This window comes from Bombyx mandarina, chromosome 21 (assembly GCF_030267445.1).
Source record: "Bombyx mandarina strain Sakado chromosome 21, ASM3026744v2".
NCBI lineage: Eukaryota > Metazoa > Arthropoda > Insecta > Lepidoptera > Bombycidae > Bombyx > Bombyx mandarina.
In genome coordinates, this window is record NC_143227.1 from 11359594 (window position 1) to 11384355 (window position 24762).

Genomic DNA, 24762 nt, shown 5'->3' on the forward strand with positions numbered 1-24762 from the left:
TAGAACAAGAAGAAGAAATCACTAATCCCGTTGATATTCATCAGTAAAGTTACAGTAAAGTTAAAATGCCCATTTAAGCTATTTAAGTACAGAACATTTGCATATTAATTGGATCTGTTACTTGAAACCGATAAAACTTGAACTTTTTAATACAACATTAATGATAAAATAGTGACTTTTCTCATAGACTCGATATTATTCACACGGTTTCTGAGTGGCCTTAATTCACTTTACGATAATGATTTCCCGTGTTGACAGCAGCGACGTTTGCTGGTTTTAAGGCAACTTCAAAAAGGGTTGGTTTCTCGATTTGATTGTATTTTTGGGTTTATTACCAAACTTTTTCTAGGTGAACCGATTTAAATGATTAAGTATCTCTTTTGTTTGGAACCTGGTATTTCTCGTGTGGTCCAATTTAAATTGTATCTAGATCCGACCAGTCGTTTTTGGGACTTATTTAATAATCTTCGCGGTGACCGTTCTCGTCGAACTAACCCACAGTTTCTCGGCCGGGCTTGGGCGGATAACCCATTGTCTATCATGTCTGCAGATATATTTCGAGTTGCCTCAAACTTTCGCGTCTAACTTCCTTAAACACGTGATCGCGTAGGTATATCTGTGACGGTATGTCTTTATGACGCTAACAAAACCTCGAAGTATTGCGAATTCATAAAATATGTATCACACTGAATTTATGCTAGCTATATTTGTTGCCCACCTTGTGGAAGGCCTACCCACGCTACGTCTTCCAGTACGCGGTCATCATCATCATCATCATCATCAGCCTTTATCTGTACGCAAATACTGTATCTGTAGTACGCGGTCGCCACTCAAGAACCTTCTGGCCCCAACGAGGTTCACGGGGATCCGCTGGATGCAGGCAGCGCAGGACCGGTCTTTGTGGCGAGGCTTGGGGGAGGCCTATGTCCAGCAGTGGACATCCATGGGCTGATAGAATAGAATAGAAATATTTGTTGCCCTTCAGCCCACTGAGTTTCTCGCTGGATCTGCTCAGTGGATCGCGATTCCGATCCGGTGGTAGATTCTGCGAAGCACTGCTCTTGCTAGGGCTAGTGTTAGCCAACTCTCTCAGGTTGAGCCCGTGAGCTCACCTACCCGTCCGCGCGTAGCTGGAATAGCCTCTTATACGAACCAAGCTTAACTATCAACCAGGTAGGCAAAAAATGTATTTTTAATTGATTTAGGCTATATTGATGATATTCTCTTCAATTTTTAAAATTTTTTTTTATTGTCCTTGTAGGCAGACGACCATACGGCCCACCTGATGGTGAGTGGTTACCGTCGCCCATGGACGTCAGCAATGCCAGGGGCACAGTCAAACCGCTGCCCACTTTAGTACTCTCCACAAGTCTCGTTTGAAGAAGGACATATCATAGCGCTCAGGATTGGGACGTTATTATCAGCGAAATTGTAAGCAGTTACGTTTTAAATATATACCTTAAATATCGCAGCATCAGCCGTGCCCAGCTTGAGGCATGAGGTCGAAATTTCAAATATTGTATTGCAGATGTCTTTCAAACCGTAATGCATGTTATGCCACGACCACCAATCACGTAAATTTATAAACTTTGCAGGCTTTTTGTGGGTGGACGAGCTCACAGCCCACCTGGTGTTAAGCGGTTACTGGAGCCCATAGACATCTACAACGGAAATGCGCCACCCACCTTAAGATATAAGTTCTAAGCTCTCAGTATAGTATAACGGCTGCCCCACCCTTCAAACCGAAACGCATTACTGCTTCATGGCAGAAATAGGCAGGGCGGTGGTACCTACCCGCGCGGACTTTACAAGAGGTCCTACCACCAGTAATTACGCAAATTATAATTTTGCGGATTTGATTTTTCTTACACGATTTTATTCATGACATGAACATTTGTCAAGTACGTATTTCATTGGAAAAATTGGTACCCGCCTGCGGGATTCGAACACCGGTGCATCGCTACATACGAATGCACCGGACGTCTTATCCTTTAGGCCACGACGACTTTTTGATTTTTGTAATACGATATTTTCCGTTCCCTTCTTAGCCTTTAGGCTGCGACGACATGAATGCTAAACTATTTAGTAGACCAAATTAAATGAAACAAACGCAAATTAAAATCCATAGAGACATTTCGCTCGTCAATATTTATTTTTATTCTTTATACACAATTCCGTTCTCTTACGCGCACCTAATATATTGTATTTTACATTAAACTGTACAATCAATTATTACCGAGAATAAATACATTGATCTTTATTATGCAACCTTTGAAGGGATTTCATATATTAAGTTTTACCTTATCAAGGTATAACGTATCGATAAAAAATAACAATATTACGAAAAATTTCATGTAGCTATTTAGAAAGAGACAAAGGCTGATTTTGTAGAGCGTCATCTCTTTTGTTTGTGCGCGTGTGACGTTTTGTTAATGAATCGAGAATCAAACGACAAAGATGGCGCTCTACAACAATGAATAGATTGGTTCTGTTTGTCTCTCTCATACTAGAGTTGAATATGAGTAAGTTATTGGCGGGAATTCTATATACGTAAGCCATTAAATCCGTCAAAAATTCTGTTAAACTTAAGATATATTACATTTTGTTTATTTCATAAATACAAATGGTTAGTAGTTAAATAAAAACATTTTGTCTGTATTTTAATTTTTTTTTAATTATTTTAATTTGGCAGTACACATATTAACTGTTTTTTTAAAGTTTACTCCCTACTTTCTGAAATACGTGTAGGAGACTTATTGCACACAATTATTTACAACAAATTAATTACACTTACAATTCGTTTTTTTAATGTCTTTTCAACAAAGTCGATTGGATCTTTGTCAAGAAATTCCATTACAAAAACATGTTATTGATTTTCGAAGAAATGCGGCTAATTTTGACTGAAAGGCGCCATAGTGCATCAATTCCAACAATAAAAAAAAAAGCGTGCACCGCTATTTATCCATAGATAGTAAGTAGTACATAAGGAAAGGTATAGAAAGTATAAAATAAATGCTTTATGGAATCTTAATAAAAACTATAAGGTAGAGCACCAGTGAAAATAAAAAAAAAGATAAAACACACGCATACAATTAGATAATAGTTTAAATCCCGAACAATGATTGGTTGATTGTATTCCAAAAATAAAAATTAAATTAAAATTTTATCATTTTGTTTATGTGACAGACATTGCTATCGTTTTTTGTTTGTTTGGCTTTCAATTAAGAAAACACGTGTTATATGTAAAATATAGGTTTTTTTTTCTTTAATACATTAAAATAGTATTTTGATTGTAGTTTATTTAAACATGGTTTATATGAGAAGACACGAAGCATTGAAGGCATCGTCGCAGTAATCTTTATGCATTCGTTAATGTACCGCATTTAAAACATTATCTATTTCAGTACATCCAAAATATTAATGTTCATTAATTGAACGAAACTTATAGCTATTATAAACACATTGCACGAGGATCGCACATTACGTGGCATTAAAACTTTCGAGATTGCTTTTTTTTTGTTTAGTTCATCTAGAGAAACAGAAAATTTTATAAAATTATCTTTCGTAAAAAACATCCGTCTCTTAAAAACCTAAACATTTACATTAATAGAACATTTTATGTACACTTCATTAAATATTAAATCTATCCTAAATATATGTTTTTTTTTTTACAGAGGAACAAAATAACTTTAACTAATTAACGCTAATGCCCCCTCACTTGAAAGTCACTGTTTCATCTCCTGGATTGAACACGAGTCCTGACTTCGCGTGTTGAGGAGATTGTCGATGGTCAACGACTTGTGGACTTGTTTCTGCGTCTCGATGGTGCTGGTGGCCACTTCGAAGCATTCTTCGGTCGTTTTGGGCGCGTAGAACGCTGACAGGGGATCGAATGTGGGGCAGGGGTCGGCTCTCTCGCTCGATCTGCCGCGGGCGAAGTAGTCCGTTTCGGCGGCCTCTTGGAACTCGCTCGAGGACGTGACGGCGTCCTCGGGCTGAGCCTCGCGCTGGTACCGCTGGAACGGGTCAAACCTCTGGGTCGGCAGGTACGGCGAAAAGCCGTAGGGCGTGGATCAGGCCGCCGCCAGCTGCCTCCACATCGTATGTCACATGGTCGCCATGTAAGGCCATGAGAACGTGTTACCGGAGAGCAGCATGTCACGGATTAGCGTTTCTATGGGCGTCTTCCCAACTAGCCTCACGAAAAAGAGCTGTTCTATCACTTGGGAGCTGACGGTCCGTAACGAGGGTAGCCGGAGGAGAAGCTTCCCGAACCTCGTGGGCTGGTTCGGGTACTGGGTCCTGCAGTATTCTTCGAGGGCGCACTGAGATTTCTCTTGAAGGCTCTCTATGTGCGTCACGTCTGATAAGCCGCACGCATCTGAGAAAAAGAAAAAGAAAATCTTAACCATTTTATACAGGCATTTGTTTATATTAAAATCTATTTTTAAAGGCTATTGTGAAGGATCATTAAGCTCATAAAGAGCAATAATAAAAAAAAACATCCCCTTTTTAACTACAGGTAATAATGGGAGCGAAGACATTAAAAATCAGTTTAATGTTATAGAAAAAATGTTTGCTACATTTAACAGGTAAATGTTTATTATTTATTATGTTTATTGCTTGTCAAATCCGCGTTCCTGGCCGATATTTGGCACTTCGCTTTGCCAACGTGAAGATTTCTTGAAAATTTCATCGAAATCCAGCTGTTTTGGAGTCTGTAGGTGTATATATCTACATACATAAGTACACTGAACAATCTGTAGATATTATTTGAAACTCTTGTTATAGCTTCCACGTTTTTTTGTATCGCTTAGATTTATTTATATTACCGAAGCCCATATACTGCTGGTAGGACCTCTTGTGAGTCCGCGCGGGTGGTTACACCACCCTGCCTATTTCTGCCGTGAAGAAGTAATGCGTTTCGGTTTGAAGGGTGGGGCAGCCGTTGTAACTAAAAACTTGAGACCTTAGAACTTATATCTCGAGGTGGGTGGCGCATTTACGTTGTGGATGTCTATGGGCTCCAGTAACCACTTAAAACCAGGTGGGCTGTGAACTCGTCCACCCATCTATTCAATAAAAATAGAAAATAAAATACGGGAGGGAGGTTCGAAGTATACAAAATTCAAAAGCAATTTGATTGTTTCCGCGGTTGACAATGTCTCGTGAGCCTCTTTTGGATGTGTTAACTAATTGAATCAAGCGTTTTCAGTGTTTATATCAGAAATGAATCGGCTGACGTTTTTTTATCTAGCATTGTGTCGAAATAATGTTCTGCACTTTACCGCAGGAGCTAATTAGCACCTCAGTGTCAAGTGTTAGTCCTAATAACACGTTTTATTGGCGAAGGCTTTCGATTGAATAGCATTTTTATAGCCCTCGAGTTATGGCTTTATTTTGTTTGATTAACGTTTATGGAATTATGGTCAATAAACATAAAGTTTTGTTATTGGTTTCTGAAATATTACGTAAACCAAACAACGTATGATGGTGGTAGGGTTCTGTGTAGAAGCCCGCCCGGGTTGGTACCACCGTCCTGTCTATTTCTGCCGCAAAACAGTAATACTGTGTTCCCGTCTGAAGGACAGGATAGCCGGTGTGACATACATAAGGCTGCCCATCCAGGCCAGGATAGGCAGCGCATCTGAGTCACTGATGTAGTTTGGATGTCTATGGGCGACGGTTATCATTTCCCATCAGATGAGCCGTAAGCTCGTCTGCCTATCGAAAGCAATAAAAAAAAAAACTGTTGGTTTCGTTTTTGATATTTAATTGCTTATTATTCTATCAGTATCAAGACTTGTCTTGATCAATTCGTGTTGTTGGTTTGAGATTTTTTTTTTTTGTATTTTTAAAGTTGATTTTTGTTTTAAGTCATACTCGGTCTTTTAATCTCAAACTAAGTTCCCGCGGACTACGAAAACCAGATGTGGTTATTACATACTTAAATGCGCTCAAATATATTCATGTACTTACATCACACAAATGTTTCCAGGTAATAGGGTTTGGTACTACGATTCTGAGTTATTTAATCAGTGGGCTAAATACTTTACTACAGAACTTTATAATAAAAACTATAATCATCTTCGTAATTTCTTTCAAATTTATTCATTTATAACCGGCATCGCGTATGGAAATGGTTTCTTATATTCGGTGATATGTTAAGGTGGAAATCTTTGAGCTATATTTTGCATGCTTACATATTTAAAAGAAACAGTGTTAATTATAGCGTATTAATAAAGTTTTTTATTTATTGCTAAGTGGTTACTGGAGCCTATACACATCTACAACGTAAATGCTGCCACCCACCTTGAGATATAAGTTCTAAGGTCTCAGTATAGTTACAACGGCTGCCTCGCCCTTCAAATCGAGACGCATTACTGCTAACGGCAGAAATTGGCAGAGTGGTGGTACCTACCCACGCGGACTCACAAGAGGTCCTACCACCAATAAAAGTAACCTAGAATAGAACACAGAAGTATCGGTGTAGCAAAAACAGTATCAATTATTTTATATTAATAATTTAAAATAGAATAGATCACAGGAGTATTGGTGTAACCGCGCTGTCTTGTAATAACTCAATTGTTGTCGATAAAGAGGATCGAAGCAAAGAAAAGGGGAAAAAAATTTGAAAAAAAAATTTACCATCTCGGCCCTCCAAGATAGTGTTAGGACATGTAACATAAACGACACGACCGCAACGGAAATACAAATTAACTGTCTCAGCATTCGGTTTACAAAACATGTACGTACAGACATCCTTTCCCATACAAATTAGTTTAATTGAACAGTTTTCAACATTGTTTACCGTGTTGTGCTTAGTGCGAGTTGTTTAACGTTCTCGATAGCGTAAAAGTTAACGCAAATTTTTTATGCAGTTGGAACAGCGCCCCTAGCGGAAAACGTAGGAAAACGATCCCATTCCATACAAATATGAGTTCACTTTTACGCTATAGAGAACGTTAAAAAACTCGCACTAAGCAGACTGGTTCGTGATTTTACGTACTAGCATATCTACAAATCGATCAAACCAAAAGAGGGACACAAGCAACTGTTCGTCCCGGGCTATATACGAGTACGTGTCTCAAAAATTTTTTTTTTAATAACGAATTTATTGCGGGCTATATCACGTCGAATGCTTAGAGAGTAAAACATTCTAAATGTACGTAAGTTTTTAAGCGATTGCATAGCTTTTATCGCGGGCTTTGAGAGCGGCAACCGAATCAAGAAATTCCGTAACTAAAATAAAACCTAACACCCCCACTCCGCCTACCACGTAGCTCGCGTTCAAAACATTCACACGTTGCGCTTGTGTAGTGTTTGTGAATAAGCTCGCGGCGTGACGTCGTACTGCATGCGCATCATGAAAAGTCTGTCCATCTCTCTCTCGTGCGGTCTAGCTTATGAGTGAGAAGGGGACAGTTAATGTTTTGCTTTTGTTAATGTTTATGTAAATATAGCATGGTTTATTTTATTATTGTTTTAATATTAAATTATTATTGTCTAATTATAGTTGCATAAGTTGATAAAAATTGCTATGCAATGGTTTTACCGCGGCAGTCCCCGAGTGCCACACGTGTTTTTTTTTTGTTGTTGTCAAAAAACGCAACATCTACAAAACGGTCTGGGTCCAATTCGAAAACATCGTAGCACGCATCAATTATACGTTTGATCAAGCAGCTGTCGCCATTTAGTGGACTCCCGTACAATTAGTACAAGTGATCACAATTACTCGAGCCGGCCTGGATTGCGTCACCGGCCCAACAACCAGCTTACTTATGAATTAAAATTGATATGAATGTGAACGGACGATGGAATGGCTGTACTATGTACCGTACTTTGATTATGTGCAATAAACAGAGCCACATTGAAACCAGTTAACGTTCGAATCTAGAGTTTTGTAATAAAATAATGTGGGATTTTACAGGTTGAAACTGTACGAACGAGTCCGTGTGTATTGGGTTATTGTGATGGTAAATGGATACGTGTTAATCGTGTAATAAAAATCAAACCCGCGAAAATTACAATTTGTGTAATTACTGGTGGTAGGACGTTATGTGAGTCCGTACGGGTAGGTACCACCACTCTGCCTATTTCTGCCGTGAAGCAGTAATGCGTTTCGGTTTGAAGGGTGGGGCAGCCGTTGTACTGTTAAAAACTGAGGCCTTACAACTCATGTCTTGTTTACGTCGTAGATATCTATGGGCTCCGGTTACTACTTAAAACCAGGTGCGCCGTGAGCTCGTCCAAATATAATAATAATAATAATAATATATTATAAGTACCAGCCGGACGCCGTACTCGAAAACGACCGCGCCAAGCTCTACTGGGACCGGCCCATCATCACGGACAGGACTATTCTTGCGAATAAGCCTGATATCGTGCTGATGGACCGGACGGAGTCTCGGGTATTTCTGGTGGATATCACCATTCCCTACGACAAGAACCTTGTGCGCGCCGAGGCAAATAAAAAGACCAAATATCTGGACCTGGCGCACGAGGTGACCGATATGTGGAGAGTGGTATCTACAGAAATAATCCCAGTAGTTGTATCGGCGAATGGTTTGGTCCCTAAAAGCCTCTCAAAACATCTCGAGAGGCTTGGCCTCAACAAAAAGTCGGTGGTGGCCCAAATGCAAAAAGCAGTCTTGCTGGACAATGCCCGTATAGTTCGTCGGTTTCTCGCCCAATAGTCCTTCACGCTCCGGCCGATTGTTGCCCACCTCGCCGGAGTGGGTCCTGCCGTCTTCTCAGGCGAGGCAGTGTTTAATATAATAATAATATTCGCGTATATAACAGGTATTTAGCTTTCAAGTCAACAACGACGAATGAAAGGCGATAGAAAATACACTACTCTCAACCTATTACCTCCTGTTTAATCTAGCGCTGAATTAGAAGCTGCTTTCAATATTAGCGCTAAAACAATATTGATCCATTTGCGTTAAATTTCCAATAAAGCCATTCAAGTTCAGATTTTTTTACGGTTTCAAAAAAGTAATGCATATTTTTTATTCGGAACATTGAAATATATTTAGATATTTTAGTTGTAAATCAATAGCAAACTAAACATATTAACAAGCTTTGAAAACGTTTTTATCAGCTTGTTGGTTTCATGGTTATCAAACATGGTTTTCCATTGTCTTCGATGGTTTTATTACAAGCTATTGCATCTCTACGCGACTCCCACTTTGAAACACCATAAAACCGGCAACACATTGTTTTAATTAAACAATTACAACTTAAGACCAATTAAGATGTAACTCAACCGTGAAATTAAGAGCATTTGAAAACAGCCGTGCGTTAGAACGTCGTAACTAAACGAATATTAATGACGCAATCGTAGATCTAGGTCAATTTTTTGTTAGATATTATGAAAAAAGGTAGAGATTGTAGATTCTTTTTTTTTTCGAACGAATCACGCACGGTCCCAATCTAGGATTCCCTGTGTTATGGGACTGACAAACATACTTATACATAATATATCTATAAATATATACGTATATACTATAACTAACTGTACTCGCCCTCTTCGCTGGGCATTTAAAATTAACATTATTATTTATTGTCATTATTATTAAGGGGTCCAACACTCATATAAATATTAACCTATTAAGTACGTACATGTATTTTCAACATGGATTCCAAGTTTCAAGTCAATCGGATGCATGGTTTAGTAATTATAACGGAACATCCGTAAAAACCACTGTAGATTTATATATTAGTATAGATAAGCAACAAGACAAAGAACAAACAAACCTGTTCATCACAAATTGTTTACCCGATGTGGGAATCGAACCCCCGACCCTCAACGCAACAGTTAGGAGCGCAAACTACTGCACCACCGAGACAATCCTTAATCAAATGTTTTAAATGTCACGTACCACGTTTTAAGTAATAATCATGTTTTGAGCGGTTTTAGAATTTTTGGTTTTGTTGACTGGTATTTTAATTTACGTAACTGAGAAACTGCGCAGGTAGGTACCGTCGTTCAGTCTGTGTCTGCCGAAATTTTCGTGGTGGTTTACGTGGTAGGTTAAGTGGTGATGTACGTGGTCTGCTGGTTCCGGTAACCACTTAACACCAGGAGGGTCGTGATATGATGGCGCATTAAAATGTTTTACTCTAGTAGTCAGCCCATTGAGTTTCTCGCCAGAAAAAATATATTCTGTGTATATTAACTTTGGATGAACCATACCCGATCCTGTGGGCAGAATGGTAAACAGTCGACGTCGCCCTAAACACGTTATTGCGAATCCTCCCAATCCATTAACGGTGCTTTTAGGTACCTCAAGCACCGGTTACCGCCCTCTTCGAACCCGTCAGTTGCGACGGAGGGCTCGACGAGTAAATTAACCCATAGACACAGCCCACTGAGTTTCTTGCCGGATCTTCTCAGTGGGTCGCGTTTCCGATCCGGTGGTAAATTCTGCTAAGCACTGCCCTTGCTAGAGCCAGTGTTAGCAACACCTCCGGTTTGAGCCCCGAAAGCTCACCTACACGCTAGGGTAAAGCTGAAATACACTCTCAAGGCTATCAGCATAGGTAGGAAAAAACTCTAGTAGGTAATGTCCAGAGGTTTGACTGTGCCCCTGGCATTGCTGACTTCCATGAGCGACGGTAACCACTTACCATCAGGTGGCCTGTATGGCGACCGAAAGACAATAAAAATTAAGTCAGTCAATTTAAAGTTTAGAATATGTAGAAGTTCTCGGAAAATAAAATCAAGCTATAATCCGACTTTAACACTAAAGTAATTAAGTACTGCGGATATTGTGTCAATTAAAACTGCTTCGTAATGTACATTCAATTACTAAATACGCTCTGTTTGCATATCTAAAGTACTGGCATTTGTTGTGGACAAGTCAACGAGTTCATACCTGACTTGGTATTAAATGGGTACCTACTCAGTTCGAGGCATGAGGTCGCGGCCTCAATCAATATTGTATCATTTGACACCCATAATACTCTTCAAAGTAGTAGAATTAATCCGCAATGGGGAGAAAAGATCTGTGACAGCTTCTCGCTTAGTTGTAATATGACGTAACAAAAATTATAATGTTATATAAGAAAGAGAACGAGCATCTCATTATCTCATTCGCACATCCACAAACAATGGCAGTTAATGTCCAGTGAACTTTATGCATATAAGTATATAAACTGTATATATTTTTAATTATTCGACAATTAATAAGTTTAGGTAATTTTGAATGCATATATTTTTTCTTTTTAGGTTTTCTACAGAGCTCTCGCTGTTTTTGCTACGATAAATAAAAAAGTCCTATTAATGATATTATTTTCGACATTATCTTTACTGCTTTTAAATGTTCCCACTGATATAACATCGACTCGTGATTACGAAACCAAATTAGTGCGTCTCATAAGAATTAAGCGTAATGTAATAACGAATAAGTTACCAAGCTAATTTCGCGCATCTGACGCGTCTGCTTTCTATCGCCATAGTGGTTTGTTTGCGCGCCATTTCTTGTACATTAATATAAGAAAAAATAATAATGATTGCAGTTTCAGGGTTGCCATTTGTTGCGACGTGATCGTGATAATTATTTCTATTGTTTTATCGGCAAATCGTGTACATGTTTGAAAAGCACTTTCACATTTCGATCTAAGTTTATGTCGTGACTATTCAAAGTGCTCCATATTGTTTCTCACTTCAATCGGTCCCTCATTGCTGAGGATCGTGACTCCATCCGATTCCGTCAACTAGCTGTCTCCATCGATCCCGTTCTGTAGCTTGATGGAGTGCGTCACTGACAGGTATTTTCAGTTCCTCCGCTATTTGGTCCGACCATCGATTGGGACCTCTACCTCTACCCATATTGTTTAATTAATTGAATGTTCCCAAGCGAAATTGTTTTTATTAATACCATCATATTGTCCTATCATTATTTCCCTATTCTATATAGAGATTAACAGTTTTCACTATGATTTTATATCAATTAACGGATCTAAAGTGAAAATAAGCATTGAGAAACAGAAAAAAATCAGTTACTTTAAAAAGTAAATCTAAAAATTGAAAGGTTTCGTTAAATGTGTATATAAAATATTTGTATTTGTAATTCGCCATTATAAATTCGCATCTGACATCCCCAGTTTGTTTGTAATGTACCGAAATGCGCTAGGAGTGTAATCGCATTAAGAGTGCCTGCGACCGTTCACGGGCTATTATTTTTATGCGTTTTTATTACGAGGGAAGACACCGGAAAGGATTAGTCTGCTCGTTCTGTGGTTCCGCGATTCATTGCTACCGATAACAATAATAATTTATCATCTACTAACCTATGTGTTCTATAGATTCACTTCAAAAGTTGATCTGTATACGATTTGTATATATGAACATTCTTCAATAAAATTAATGTTAATTGAATTGAATAAAGCATGATTTATACATTTTCTCAGGGATGTGCTTAGGACAAGTTGTATCGCAGAATTTATTCAATCCTACTATACAATATTATAAACGCGAAAGTTTGTATGAATGTATAGAAGAATATATGTTACACTTTCACGCAAAAACTACTGAATGATTTTATTTTTTATTATTTTTATTGCCCTTGTAGGCAGACGAGTATACGGCCCACCTGATGGTGAGTGGTTACCGTCGCCCATCGAATTCAGCAATGCCAGGGGCAGAGCCAAGCCGCTGCCTACCGCTATTTTGATGAAACCATACAATAATATAGCCTACACATCAGAATCAGACATAGGCTTTATAATTTATAAGGATATAGTGTGAATCACCCAAAATATAACGATAGGTGATAAGTAACTACAAAAAAAAATCTGCCATTTTATTTTCATAATCAATAGTAAATTACAGTTCCCTCACCGAAGCGAGAGCGGGTCGTTAGTATTAAATATTTGGAGCTACAAAATCGAAGCTTGAACCGATATAGGTACGAGTCAACCCTGTAAACAGTAACAATGTAATATATTTTAATTGATACGACCCCGACGGTAAACAATGGACCGGGCGCGTACAATTGAGCGGACCGCAACGATGAGGTCTCGTGAACGATACACGATGAACGCGCACTTAAAAACAAATCAAATTCGACCGGAGCGAAGTTTTAATCGTCAGTTGAATTGTATTTTTTTTTATTGCTTAGATGAGTGGACGAGCTCACAGCCCACCTGGTGTTAAGTGGTTACTGGAGCCCATAGACATCTACAACGTAAATGCGCCGCCCACCTTGAGATATAAGTTCTAAGGTCTCGAGTATAGGTACAACGGCTGCCCCACCCTCCGAACCGAAACGCATTACTGCACGGCAAAAAATAGGCAGGGTGGTGGTACCCACCCGCGCGGACTCACAAGAGGTCCTACCACCAGTAATTACGCAAATTAAAATTTTGCGGGTTTCATTTTTATTACACGATGTTATTCCTTCACCGTGGAAATCAATCGTGAACATTTGTGGAGTACGTATTTCAAATTTAAAAATTACTATTAATGGTTTACGACGAGCACATAGCATGACGTAGCCCATTGCGGTCTGCCTTAAGACATAACGATGAGATTCCACATACATTGGAATATATACGTTTTGAAATGAACACAGCGTACCTCGTAAACGCCCAATCAAAAACACTTCACCCAACATTATAGTCAGCACGCGTTCGCTGGAAGTTGAATAGTATCGGTGTCAACAGATTTGACCTCCTGAATCAATGTTCCATCAGTGTAATGAACGGTCGCGGCCCGTGGACGGCGCCACTGAACCAACGTCTATATCGTCAGTTTCATATCAAAGCTAAATGTAAACCAATTAAAAAAAAATTGAACTAACTAAAGAATCATGATTGACTAACAAACAAGCCGAACTATTTTATTATTATTCTGGTGATCCTGATCACATTAGGACAAACGAGTACGGTTATTGTATTATTATTGGTCTTTGATAAGTTTGTAAAAATTTTGAAGTTAGTCGGAGATCTGGAAATTAGCGAATATTAGTTTGGAAACTTCCGATACATAGATGAATCGAGGTATGCGACTAGCGAAAAACGTAGAAAAAAAGCATATTAGCGTGCAGATACTTTAAATATTTCACCAGTTTTGTTTCTGGTAAAAGGGTCGATGATCTGCCCGACTTGATACGTGAAGTCAAGTTTAGCCTAAATAGGACTATTTCATTTCGGGAATCTGTTAAGAGGCAATCATGAAATCATACCGAATGTAACTAAGTAATTTCTATTAGAGCTCAATCGAATGTTTTTAATTTTGGACTCACATAGCGAGCAATTTCGAAGACAGAACCATGACCAATCCTATCCCATTTAATCAATCCAAAGTTTAACCTAAATAGGACTATTTCATTTCGGGAATCTGTTAAAAGGCAATCATGAAATCATACCGAATGTAACTAAGTAATTTCTATTAGAGCTCAATCGAATGTTTTTTAATTTTGGACTCACAAAGCGAGCAATGTCGAAGACAGAACCATGACCAATCCTATCCCATTTAATCAATCCAAAGTAAAGGGTGATAAATAAAATTGTTGAATCGTTTGCCCGCATTCGGTCCTCGCTTTTATTATTATACGAAAATAAAATAATTGTCGCTTAATAAACACCGTATGCGGGTGTTTATTGATCTATGGCTTTTTTGTGAATCAATTCTCATCGGTCATTTAAGATGCTTTAGGTTTTTTTTTTGTAGGAATTTGTAGCACGTGTTAAATGTTTCGGTGGGTGTTTTCGTTGCGTTAATGCGACGATAAATATGAATTTAAAGTATAAAGCGACTGTTTCGTAAGACGAAAGATTTGTAACAGATAGACAATATGTAACAGCTTAATAAAAATGGAAAACATATTGGCGAAATAGATTCGTTTCCTTTTGGAAAGTTTTTAGTTCGCGAATTCGTAATAGAAAGTAGCTAGTGGACGAATGTGTTAAATTTGCGCTTAATCTAAATTTAACGCCGTTTTCTTTTAGTCTTCTGTCAAGAGTAGAGTTTACTGTACTACTATAGTAGGATAGTACTGTGATTGTTTACTGGTGGTAGGACTTCTTTTGAGTCCACACGGGTAGGTACCACCACCCTTCCTATTTCTGCCGTGAAGCAGTAATGCGTTTCGGTTTGAAGGGTGGGGCAGCCGTTGTAACTTTACTGAGACCTTAGAATCTCAAGGAGGGTGGCGGCATTTACGTTGTAGATATCTATGGTCACCGGTAACCACTTAGCGCCAGGTGAGCTGTGAGTTCGTCCACACATCTATGCAGAAAAATGGCCTTTTGACTATCACAAATCTTCGTTTTCGACTACTGCCCATAGGCGACTTGAGTTCATATTTTATGTTATTTGACTGGGTGGAAGTTTGTGCCATAAAATATTCTAAAATAAAATGTAGCTATACACATTTATATATTATATCTGTTTTAAAAAGGTGTTTTCCAAAATAACCTAGCTTTTAAAGCCAACAAATATGACGTAGAATGTAGGCGTACGCCAGATGTTTACATTTCATTGATGTCGGCAAACGTATCTCGATAGAATGATCCGACTTAAACCGTACAAAGAACGAATACACATAATGGCTCTTTGCAGACCCGAATCTTATTATAAGCGACGCTTAAACGCATTCAATATGAAGGTATTAGATAATTTTTTATATATTTTTTTTATGTTTACAAAAATATTTTTAATTTTAGAACTTGTCAATCATATTTTTTATCGTCTAAGTGCATGCAAAAGGAAGAGTCTCAAACTGCCTATTTTGGTTGGAAAACCACTATCACTTTCCGTCTCTATGTTTAACGTTATTGCTGTGGTAGGGTGGATACACGGATTAGCCGTTTGACACTAGGTAAATCGTAAAAAGGTATTATTAACTCATTTAATTTAATATCAATCGCTATGGAATCCGTAACCGCGACGACGAAATGAGTTCAATTATAGAAAGTTGACACGAAATAGCACGTTTTTTTTTTAAATCGCTATGTTCGAACATAATAAAGAGTATTATTGAGACACTCTACAAATCTAGATTATAATCTACTTGCGTTCGTTACAATAAAATCTAAGCGTAGTTATCGGTGACGTTACAAATTTAGCGGCCACAATAGGACCCCGTGTTTGTCACCAGATTCCTATCTCGAACGCCCTTGCTCTATCGCGTTTCGAGATGTGTACTTACTTGATTTTGTTGTTAAAATTGTTCGCAATGTGTTTGTTAATGTTTCGTCGATGTGCTCGCGATATTTGAGATGGTACTGACAGTTTTTCAAGTAGAATTTTGTAGTTATAAATTGACTGATTTATAATTAAAGAATAAATTATTTATAGTTAATAAATAAAGATGTGACTATATTTAAAAAAATTGACTTTTTGAAGTTATTATTACTGGAGGCCCCGAGGAGTTTTGAGTTTCACCAGGATGGATGGGCGAGCATGGGCTCAGCCAGGACTTGAACTCATGTAAGCGTAAGTGGCGACATTCGCGTAATGTTTCTGGGCTATGATTAGTTGTGAATTAGTCTGTATAACTACAAAAAAAATCCATCAAAGCAATTTATGTAATTTTCATCGACCCAAAAACGATGTAAGAATTCTACCTATCTTGTTCTTGAAAAATTATCGCCATTTAGGTAACGATTTATATTATACATTTATTATTGAAAAGAATTGTATTAAACATAATGCTATTACGTAAAAGCTTCATTGTATTTTTTTATAAATATAGTATGGCATCAATAGACACAAATTGGACATCGGCATCCACAAACACGTGTCCGAATTACAAAAAAAAAAAACGGTCACATAGCATAGCGTGGCTCTTGGTTTTCGAAATATAAATTTTAAAATCGTATTCCATAGAATTCAAAATTCGAACAGGATTTAAGGTTGCAGCACGCAATGTTGCTGGCGCAATAAAGCTGATTCATAATGGCACGAAATAGCATTAAATGGCGCGAAAAGTAACAAAAATGTGACAAGACTATTGTGTGTGTGTAGGTTTTTTTAAATAAACACCTTTTGAGTGGGCGGGCGCGAGAGTATTTGTAAATAGGTTTTGTTGTTGTAACAATGCCTTTTTTTTTTCAATAGTATCCTGCAGGATTTTTGTTACTGTTGCCACGTGCTGACTCGGGTGTTTGTTAAATAATAAAAATAAACCTTACATATGCTTGCTCCGTGTTAACACAAAATTAATTTAATTTTGTTTTTGAATCAAATTATTATATTTACAAATGAAAATGAAGGTTGTCTCACTTTTTAAGCTTTCTATAAACAAACGTCAAACACATAAATGCTTCGCGGTAGACATAGAAGTTGTCGTGCCTAAAGGATAAAGACGTCCTGTGCATTCGTGTTGAGCGATGCATCGGTGTTCGAATCTCAGGCGGGTACCAATTTTTCTAATGAAGTACCTACGTACTCAACAAATGTTCAAGATTGACTTCCAATGTGAAGCAATAAAAAAAAAACATCGTGTAATAAAAATCAAACTCACAAAATTATAATTTGCGTAATTACTGGTGGTAGGACCTCTTGTAAGTCTGCACGGGTAGATACCACTACTCTGCCTATTTCTGCCATGGAGCTGTAATGCGCTTCTTTTTGGAGGGTGGGGCAGCCGTTGTAACTATACTGAGACCGTAGAACTTATATCTTGTAGATGTCTATGGGCTCCGATAAACACTTAACACCTGAGCTGTGAGGTCGTCCACCCATCTAAGCAATAAATTAAAAAAAAACACATATTTTCAGAGATTTCTTTCTAACGAAACCATTCGTAATGCCGCATCTCCGCTATCTCGGCATCGCACGACATAAACAACGCAACGGGTGGCGCTACCGGTTCCATTCGACATAGCTTTACGACACGTCCGATTGACGTCGCATTCGGTTACAATCGCACTTAACGTTAAATAAAATTAATTAGACATTATGTATGTACGGGCTACCGGATTGTATTACACTATTTAGTTTTGTTAACGATGTGTTAATGGATTTTATTGCTTGAATTTTTATATGTGATTATTACAAGTATAATGCGTTTTGATTTTAAGGACGAGATAATTTTTATTCTCCCACGTGGTGTTAGAATTCGGATGGAGGCGCTTACGTTACGATATCAATAAGCTACATTAAAGATACTTATCTCCAGTTGGTTGTACATCTAATTTACTACTATCTAATCTGAATAAGTTTTATGTTAAACTAGCTGACCCGGCAGACTCCGTAGTGCCTCTATCTATACATAAAATACCTAAACTTTTGTATAAAATAAACTTAAAACAAACAAAAGGAATCCGTCTGACGGGGGGGGGGGGGGGCACATCAAAGGAAAAACGAAATTGTTATTTTTATTTAATTCCGAATATTTTCATATTTATCTACCTTTTAAACCTTCTCTGGTCTTCCACAAATAATTCAAGACCAAAATTAGCCAAATCAGTCCAGCAGCTCTCGAGTTTTAGCGAGACTAACGAACAGCAATTCATTTTTATATATATAGAAGATTACTACGAACTGATGAATTGTTTCTAAAAATAGTTTTCCGTATTTCTAAACGAACATTTAATTTGAAGCCACACAAAAGAACAATAACGTACGCACTCTGTTTGTAAGTGGGTCATAATGTCACTAGACACAATACACCGGTCTCGGAGAGTCTCGGTGTCAAGGTGTCACTGATAGCGAGGTCCGCGGAGTTCAGGACAGTGCTATAATAGAACCCATCAGGTGTCATGGGTATAAAGTCGAGTGATACCGGAATAACTCCATGTGAATGGGCGCGAACTTTGAATAAAACAACTCTAGTTGAGTATGGTCTAGATTTTACTGACAGAAAATTGTCTTTTTTTTACCGCTGGTGTATAGCTTATGGAATACATTCTCTTTTTAATAGATTTTAATAATCAGTCCGTAAGTAATACTATATTCAGTAAGATAAGAATTACTAACACTATAAGTTTATTTCAGAAACTGGCTAAGTTTTTTTTTTCTATCAAATCGAGAACGAAATAATTAGTGACGAAAAAAAATCCGGCATATTTGAATTTTAAAGACTTTGTTTTTCAAATTTATGTTTTAATTGAGAATCAATGTACGTATTCATTAATTTTCTCTTTCTTTTTTTCTCGGCAACCACCGTTACGAAAGGAAGTTATAAATATTGTGGACCAATTAAAAGAAACATCATCGACTTATTTAAAACCGTATAAAAACTCACAATAAAAACGTTTTATTTTGTCTTAATCGATGGCATTATAACACGGAAATTCAGAATATTTGAACTTTTATCTAAATAAGATACGCGACGAATACAAATGGCTTATAAAATCTCACAGTTACTGTTGTGTTATCGAAAGTGCGTAAAGTGTGAAGCGGCGTTGACCATGGTTTATTGGCTAAGAATTTTCATTAAATATACGATAAACAATGATTAAATATATTTAGCCTTATTTGTAATGCGATAGACTAATAGTTAGGCGCCTCATATTTTAAAATTATCTGGAAACACGTATGAAAGGGATAAAACACTGTTGTAAGCTAAAATTTGTCACACGATTATTGATATTCTCATGGAGAAGTGGAAAGGAACAAATTAGGCGCAGTTTGCCATGGTTTTTCATACCAATTGACAGAACAATGCGAACACTCGGCGCCTTGAAATATTAACTTGAACTTAGAGAAGAAATTGTTTAAAAGCTGTACCGCTCGTAAAACGGGAATGCTGTGCGGCACAAAAGTTGGGGCGGTGAGACCTACCCGCCGATACAAGTTCAGTAGCTTTATTTTAGATTAATCTGTTAATTAAGAATATAAACCAAAGAGTGAGGGTAGGTGTTATTAATTAGATTTCATCGCCTCGTTGTTTCAGTGGACGGTTAGTATAATCTGACTTCGACGTTAGCATCTCTAAAGATGTGTAGGTACAGGATGTGGGTAGTTTTGTTTTTAAATTGCATAGAGGGGTGAATGAACTCACGGCTAACTAGTATTGTTTTCGGAGCGTGGACGTGAATACTGCCCTCCACTTTGAGATGTGATGTCTCTATTGTATGATAACAGCTAAGCCCCCCTCCCTCGTTTAGCCGGAAGGCATGACTGCCTCGCGACAAAAATAGGACTGACCGTTGTACCTTACCCGGTTCACGAAAAGCCCTACCATCGTTAAGGGAAGTTTGTTTAGAATGTGTGTTTTTTGCTACCCATAACCCAGTGGCAAATACTGGAGTAATTCGATTTGGAACTATACTTTTAATGTTGAGCGATTTTTGGTTTGGTCATAAAAATTTGCAACCCTTTTTCTGGGTTTCAAAATTTAATTTTTGTGAGTCCGCGCGGATATGTACCACCACCCTGCCTATTTCTGCCGTGAAGCAGTAATGCGTTTCGGTTTGAAGGGTAGGGCAGCCTTTGTAACTATACTGAGACCTTAGAACTAACATCTCAAGGTGGGTGCTGCATTTACGTTGTAGATATCTATGGGCTCCAGTAACCACTTAACGCCAGGTGGGCTGTGGGCTCGTCCACCCATCTAAGCAATAAAAAAAAAATTCAAGTGATAGCAGTCAGTACAATTTTACTATTCACAGCAAGGTAGCAAGTAAGCAAACATGCGAATATACATCAGATGGTCTTTATGGCGGCCGTAAACTTGTTCGGTGCATAGAGCGAGACGGCGATAGCGCTGGCACGCGGAAGGATTAGCCAAGACTTATGGGGAAGTAAATCACACGCTAGGTTCCATTTGACCCTTTTTAATGGCTAGATTAGAACCTAAATCTATCGCGTATTTACACGTATTATGCAGCGAGTGTTTTTTTTTAAACATTGACAAAGCTTGGTAATTTGGTCTTTTAAGCTATTGGCAAGTGCAATTAATTGTTTTTTTTTAATGTGTGTGCGTATAGTGTATTTTGAATTTATATACATATTGGATTGGTGAATTTTGTATTACGAGCGCGCTAAAAAAATTATACAGGGTGCAATGAAATTGTCATTGATATCGGAAGTCAATACATAACATAAGCGGAAAAATTACACATTTGGTAAGCTAAAAATATTTCCATATATTGCACTCCACGTTGTTGTCGGAGCTCATAGACCACCTTGACACACGAGGTCGAAGTCACATTAGTATTGTATAAAGGTTGATTATCTATACATATAAATGAAATTGGAGTGTCTGTTTGTAATATTGAAATAAGCGCTTTTTACTACGTGCATATGAATATATATACAGTACATACACCAACATAATATTTTTTACAATTTTTGTCTGTCTGTCTGTTTGTTCCAGCTAATCTCTGGAATGGCTGGACCGATTTTGACGGGACTTTCACTGACAGGTAGCTGATGTTATAAGGAGTAACTTAGGTTAATTTTTTTAGACTAGCTTCGCTCCGGGGCGTCACCCGCATTCATTGTCGTACCGCGCGCAACATGGCGGGACTCGCCTGTCAATAATAAAATTTAATGTTTCCGAAGCGAAGCGAGGGCGGGTCGCTAGTTTTCAAAAAAAGTTTAGGATTTTCCGGCGAACAAAAATTGCGTTGCATGAAAATTTATACCAAAAAATCATAAATTTCCTGAAACTTACGTTTATCAAAACAACGTGCGTCACAACCCTATCGAGAGTGGAAAAAAACCCTCATATATTTAGACAAAAACACCGCATTACACATGCCGCCAGCGACTTTATGATGGATGAACACATCGCGAGGAGGGTTGACTGACACTCGAACAAAAGACGATCTTTGCACTTTGACAACCTTTATTTTTTTTAAACGAAACTTTAAAACCATTGTGTCCACTTTAACTTTGTTTCGTTTGAATTACAAAATCGAAATTAACTAATCGAACCTTGGTGATTGTCATGCTTATTCTGGTAGCCAGTATCGGATAAATTTAGTTCCATTAATGATTACTTTATCTATCCTAATACAATTATTATGCTTTTATCTCTGCAACGGCATTGCTTAGATGGTTGGACGAGTTCATAGTTCACCGGGTGTACTGGAGGCCATACAGTACCACGGTGGCCCCATCCTTCAAAGGTGGTACCTACCCGTGCGGACTCACAAGACGCCCTACCACCAGTTAATCTTTTTATTTTTTATTTATTGCATAGATGGGCGGACGAGCTCACAGCCCACCTGGTGTTAAATGGTTACTGGAGCCCATAGACATCTACAACGTAAATGCGCCACCCACCTTGAGATATAAGTTCTTAGGTGTCAGTATAGTTACAACGGCTACCCCACCCTTCAAACCGAAACGCATTACTGCTTCAGAAATAGTGGTGGTACCTACCCGTGCGGACTCACAAGAGGTCCTTCCACCAGTATCACCAGAATTACGATTGAAGACCTCTTAATACAAAATATTTTGCTCATTTTTTCTAATTCATAGCGATGCCCCATATTTTATACCAACTTAGTTATAATTGTCTGTCAAGCTTACCGATTCTTGTGAATGAACGCAGCGAGTGACACTCGCGAACAAAGGGCCGATCTTTGCACTTTGACATTTCGCGATATAATCACGTACCGAGAGGGTTTTATCGGCGTTCAACGAGATCCGTGCGCTCTTGACATTGTGGATGCCTCTCGACTGACGCTTGCGCGAATCCAGCCCCATTGTCTTCGTACTTTACGTGAACTTTCCGTTTTAAAAAAAACTCTTACTTACTCTTACGTACTTTTGACGTGACAACGTCTTATAATTCGATGGAGCCGGCTGCACGCACGAAAAAACATGACTCATGCGGCGTTACCTCGCTCTGAGGCGTATTTTCTTATGACGTTGTCACGTTCAACTATCGTCAGTAAACCGACTTTACAGACAACCGATTTTTTTCATGGAGACAGGCTTCGTGTGGAATGGTTAGTGAAGACTGCAGCTATAGATATAAATGAGGTCGAATATCAAGTGTATTGTGGTAAGAGAGTGACCATTCTATAGCAAAAGCCCGATGATGTCATCTATCCAAATTAACAATTTCTTTCGTACTCAAATATTTTGGTTGGCGGTGGTGAGTTTAGTTATACTATCATTAGAAGATGCATTACCACTCTGCTATAGGTATTTTCTGAAAATATCAGTACTTATTTGTTTAATAAAAAATTCCGTAATACTTCGATCACACAAGTGCTACAAGTACACCGTGTATTGAATAGGTATTTCGATTGACAATTCATAGTTGATAATATTAAAATAGCTTTTCTGGTTTAATTTCGCGCTGGGATATTTCCGACATTTCTAATACTGCATGGTTTTGCATTGATTAATCTGAATGATTAGGAAATAAAGAATAAACGAGACTCAAACGTAAATTTCTATTTAACAAGCTCACATTATTTCCGTCACAGTAAAGGTCTGAGATTCTGTTATATCGCTACGAATAAAAAAAACTATAGAAATACGAATATGTAATATTTCAACGTAATACCTAATTGAATTCATATAAACCTATCCAGGGTGTGCGATATGTCTGTATGACCATTGTCGGCTGGACATGCAATGGGAGGACAAGCCTTTATTACCAACTAGTGTATGAGACAGGGTTGTCAAAGTACAGTTTAAATTATTTGGTGTAATAAAAACCAACTGCGCTAGAAATAATGCACGATTAATCTAATTTTTCTATACCAGAAAATTTGGAATTTTTTTTTATCGGATTAGATGGGCCGGATTAGAACCATTTGGTGATTACCAACAAGTGGTTACCGGTGTCCTTAGGTATCACGACATGTACGCCGCCCGCCCTCAAACATGAGTTTGAAGATTTAATTTTAATATTTAAGAGCGGTCTTATCAGATCTGAACACGAGATTGCGTCGCAGCCTAAAGTTACTCAGTTAGGGTATTGCTGCCAAAAGAAAGTCTGAAGTACTGAACAGCTAATTGTGGTCATCATCATCGTCGGTTACTCTTGACTTAGCAGTCGTGGTCATGTGGAATCTTTGTTTACTCATAGCCTTGATACCTGTTCTCCATAATTTGCGGACTTAGGCTGGACGCACGCATTCGTTAAGTAGGGTTTACGTAAGGTCACTTCACTTGATCATTCCAACGCATAGGACTTCTAACAGTGGTATTCGTATGTCGTATCACTCTTGTCAGAGCGGTCGTGGTGGTCATCCAGTATCATTGCTGTGGGCAGATGCTATGCGCCTCACGAGCAATCGCCACTCCTCCCGGTTTGTTGTGAGCCTGGCACACTCATGCAAACAGTCACCAACTGCCGACTTGATCTGGTCGGTCCATAGCATGGGCGACCTTCCACCTTCTAATAGCGGTAGCAACCCTAAAATACTGACGGGCGAAAAAACGCCCGGCTACACGGACGAATGGAGTGAAAAAATTCAGTTCAAAAAGCCACGGGAAAATCGAGCCTCGGAAAAAAGTCCGATCCATTGTCGCCCTTGATGTATGTATACGAATTCACACACACTGTGTTTTTTGTGAGACTTTTTGGCCCGTGTCTGGGAGACCCAGCTCGTCGCTGTTTAAGGGTTGGAATACATCGTTAGACTCAGCTGTGTATTTTACGCATTGAACTTTTGAAAGATAAATTAACATGTCGTAGACAAAACGAATTATTCGTCGTTATGTAGTATTCAAACTGGTGGTAAGACCTTTTGTGAGTCCGCGCGGGTAGGTACCACCGCCCTATCTATTTCTGCCGTGAAGCAGTAATGCGTTTCGGTTTTAAGGGTAGGGCAGCCGTTGTAACTGTACTGAGATCTTAGAACTTATATCTCAAGGTGGGTGGCGCATTT

General features: G+C 38.3%; 1 protein-coding gene across 1 annotated transcript in view; it reads right to left on the bottom strand.

Moving 5' to 3' along the window:
* Nucleotides 1-2129: 2129 nt before the first annotated feature.
* svp (COUP transcription factor 2) overlaps nucleotides 2130-24762 on the bottom strand; it is a 131417-nt gene continuing 108784 nt past the window's right edge. Inside the window, exon 4 of the mRNA XM_089736443.1 lies at nucleotides 2130-4381. Within this exon, the coding sequence (XP_089592569.1) occupies nucleotides 4107-4381 (275 nt within the window). The 3' untranslated portion in view covers nucleotides 2130-4106. The remainder of the gene's footprint in view (nucleotides 4382-24762) is intronic.